The following is a 3,357-nucleotide window of genomic DNA, read 5'->3' on the forward strand; positions in this document are numbered from 1 at the left end:
TTTTGAGACAGTTTCACTCTGTTGCCCAGGCTGAAGTGGAGTGGCACGGTCTCGGCTCGCTGCAACCTCCACCTCCCGGGTTCAAGCGATTCTCATGCCTCAGCCTCCCGAGTAGCTGGGATTATAGGTGTGAGCCACCACGCCCGGCTAATTTTTGTATTTTTTTAGTAGGCACGGGGTTTCACCATGTTGGCCAGGCTGGTCTCGAACTCCTGACCTCGGGTGATCCACCGGCCTCGGCCTCCCAAAGTGCTGGGATGACAGACGTGAGCCACCGCGCCCAGCCCAGTACAGCTTCTTCATAAGGAGATGGGTCAGGCAAGTTCCCTGCACAGGAGGAGGTCATAGGGCGTGGGAGAGAGAAATCAGCGACAGATCGCAATTGCTAGACCACCTGGTGGGTTGTGTGGGAGGGACAGTCAATGGGCTGGGCCACTTTGCGGAGGATGGCGGGGAGCATGACCAGGGCAGGGATCTGGGGGCTTCATGGAGGAGGCGGCATCAGTGCTGGATCCTGAGGGGAAGTAGCATCTGAGAGGTGATAGGATTTGTGCAAGGGTAGAAGGAGGAAAAGGCCCTTAGGTGGAGACCTGATGGGAGTAGAGGCTATGGGAGGGGTGTCTGGGCCAGCCCTGGGTGCCAGGGAGTGGGGATGCTCAGCCAGAGGGAGGAAAGCCTGGGGATGGGGCAGGATGGGGATGGAAAATAGCATCAGCTCATGAGTCCAACTGCACATGCTGCTGCCAGTGGTCAGCGGATCTCTAGGTGTTTAGGCCTAGAAGACCCACCAGCTCCAAATCACTTACTGCCTAAACATTCCCCGTCTCTACTAAAAATACAAACATTAGCCAGGCGTGGTGGTGGACGCCTGTAATCCCAGCTACTCGGGAGGCTGAGGCAGGAGAATCGCTTGAACCCGGGAGGTGGAGTTTGCATTGAGCTGAGATTGTCCCATTGCACTCCAGCCTGGGTGACAGGGTGAGATACTGTCTCAAAAAAAAAAAAAAAAGCCAAAACGTTCAAGGCCAGGATGCTTTACAGATACTGATTCATAAAAATGACGAAAAGCACAAAATCCAAAATCTCGTATAAGCTCAGTGGCTGTGGCAGCAAAATTGAAGAGCAAAGGCAGGCCGGGCACCTGGCTGATGGCGGGCGTGTGGACCCGTGGCACAGCAGGGCCCCGCAGTGCAGTGTGGGTGTGCCAGTCTCTACCGCTCACCCTATTCCAGGGACAGTCTGCTTGGCTCTTCTGGGCTGAGCCATCCTCATCACAGATCCTCCCTGAATTTAGCCATGACAGCCACCCCGGCCGTTTCCCTTATTCTGTGTGGGGAGGGAGGCAGCACGGTGTTTATCAACCTCACTCTGCAGAAGAGGCACCTGAGGCCCAGAGAGGAGGAGGGATGGGTCTAACCCAGAACCACAGATGGCTCTGAGCCGGGGGCCTGTCCACCCTCCCAGGCCGATGTCAGTGGCAGCAGGACTGCCCGGGCGCTGCTAGGCCTGCTCACCTCTGGGGCCTCTGGGGTGAGAGGTTCAGTCCTGGAAACGCTTCAGTTCTAGGGGGCTGGGGGCAGCAGCCAGTTGGGGTTTTGGGGTACCCTGCTTCACAGGGCCCTTGGCGAGGAGGGCAGGTGGGGTCTAAGGACAAGCAGTCCTTACGTTGGGAGTCAACCCGGGTGTGGTGGCTGCTGCAGGCTGCACACTGGGCCGCAGAGGATCCCGCAAGGATGAAGAAATGGAGCAGCACAGACTCGGGGGCGGCTGCGGACCCACTCCAACAGGACACCTGCCCAGACCCCCTGGATGGAGACCTTAACTCCAGGCCACCTCCAGCCAAGCCCCAGCTCTCCACGGCCAAGAGCCGCACCCGGCTGTTTGGGAAGGGTGACTCGGAGGAGGCTTTCCTGGTAGATTGTCCTCACGAGGAAGGTGAGCTGGCCTCCCGCCCGACCATCACAGTCAGCCCTGTTATCACCATCCAGAGGCTAGGAGACGGCCCCACCGGTGCCAGGTAAGTCCGCGTCTGGAGGCCCCCTCCCTGCTAGGAGCCCAGCTGGCCGTGGAGATGCCACAGGATGGTCTGGCTTCTGGGCTAAATGTCACAAAGCCAGGAGGCTGGAGAGCCTTAGGGGCGGTCTGGTCCAGCGTCCTTCCTCATGTGACCTCGTGGGATGCGCAGTCAGGGGGGCTGGTGTCTGTGCTGGGTCTGGGTGTCCACGCCTGCAGTGCCGACCAGCCACAGACACGTGGACTTGAAGTCTAAAAGCTCAAGGGCAGGAGGCTTTCAGAGAGCACAGCACGGCTCCAGTGAGCTGCAAGGCAGGGCAGGGAGGGCCACAGGCTGGCTGACTTCTGGGGAGTATGAGGCCGCCTTTTCCCTTAGAGGGGCCGTCTACACCCCTGCCTCCAGCTTCCTCTGTCCCCACCAGCCTCCTGCCTCCCGAGCTCCCGAGCAGGCAGAGAAGCCAGTGGTCTGGGAGTAGGAGGGTGACTTTCTAGATGGTGTCTATAGACTGGGTGGGGACAGAATGGGGGCCTATGCTCCCCACTGTCCCTGTTATATTGGTTTTCTGGACAGTCACCTAGACCGAGGGCAGCTTTTACATCATTTTTCCCCCTTTTGGTTTGCCTTGGGGTTTAGTTGTCTTCCCTTGACAAGCTCCCAAGGCCTCAGGGCCGAGGGGAGGCCAGGGTGTGAGACGAGGGCATTTTCTGGCCTGCAGGCTACTGTCCCAGGACTCTGTTGCCGCCAGCACCGAGAAGACCCTCAGGCTCTATGATCGCAGGAGTATCTTTGAAGCCGTTGCTCAGAATAACTGCCAGGATCTGGAGAGCCTGCTGCTCTTCCTGCAGAAGAGCAAGAAGCACCTCACGGACAACGAGTTCAAAGGTGGCCCCAGCGCTGGGCTCCGGGGAGGGCCCCAGCCCTGGCCTGCCCTGACCCTCCCTTTGTCTTGCAGACCCTGAGACAGGGAAGACCTGTCTGCTGAAAGCCATGCTCAACCTGCATGACGGGCAGAACGACACCATCCCCCTGCTCCTGGAGATCGCGCGGCAGACGGGCAGCCTAAAGGAGTTTGTCAACGCCAGCTACACGGACAGCTACTACAAGGGTGAGGAGGGCGGCGGGGCTGGGCATGGCTCAGCCCACAGCAATGGGAACCAGGAGGGCGTGGTTGTCCCTGGGCCTCCTTTCTCCTCTGGGATCCTTACTCCCTGTCCCAGCCACTACTTTGGTGGCTCCTAATCCTAGGGAGTCCCTGCCTCTCCCATCTGCTGGCTTGATTTCTGCTGGTCCTGGAGGTCCCTGCCTCTCCCATCTGCTGGCCTGATTTCTCCTGGTCCTGGGGG

General features: G+C 59.3%; 1 protein-coding gene across 1 annotated transcript in view; it reads left to right on the forward strand.

The window, feature by feature from the left end:
- The first annotated feature begins 1,733 nt into the window (after positions 1 to 1,733).
- Positions 1,734 to 3,357, forward strand: part of TRPV1 (transient receptor potential cation channel, subfamily V, member 1) — a 26,736-nt gene continuing 25,112 nt past the window's right edge. Inside the window, exons 1-3 of the mRNA XM_011947480.1 lie at positions 1,734 to 2,017; positions 2,730 to 2,896; positions 2,967 to 3,119. Coding sequence (XP_011802870.1) covers positions 1,734 to 2,017; positions 2,730 to 2,896; positions 2,967 to 3,119 — 604 coding nt within the window. The remainder of the gene's footprint in view (positions 2,018 to 2,729; positions 2,897 to 2,966; positions 3,120 to 3,357) is intronic.

This window comes from Colobus angolensis, unplaced genomic scaffold (assembly GCF_000951035.1).
Source record: "Colobus angolensis palliatus isolate OR3802 unplaced genomic scaffold, Cang.pa_1.0 Scaffold267, whole genome shotgun sequence".
NCBI lineage: Eukaryota > Metazoa > Chordata > Mammalia > Primates > Cercopithecidae > Colobus > Colobus angolensis.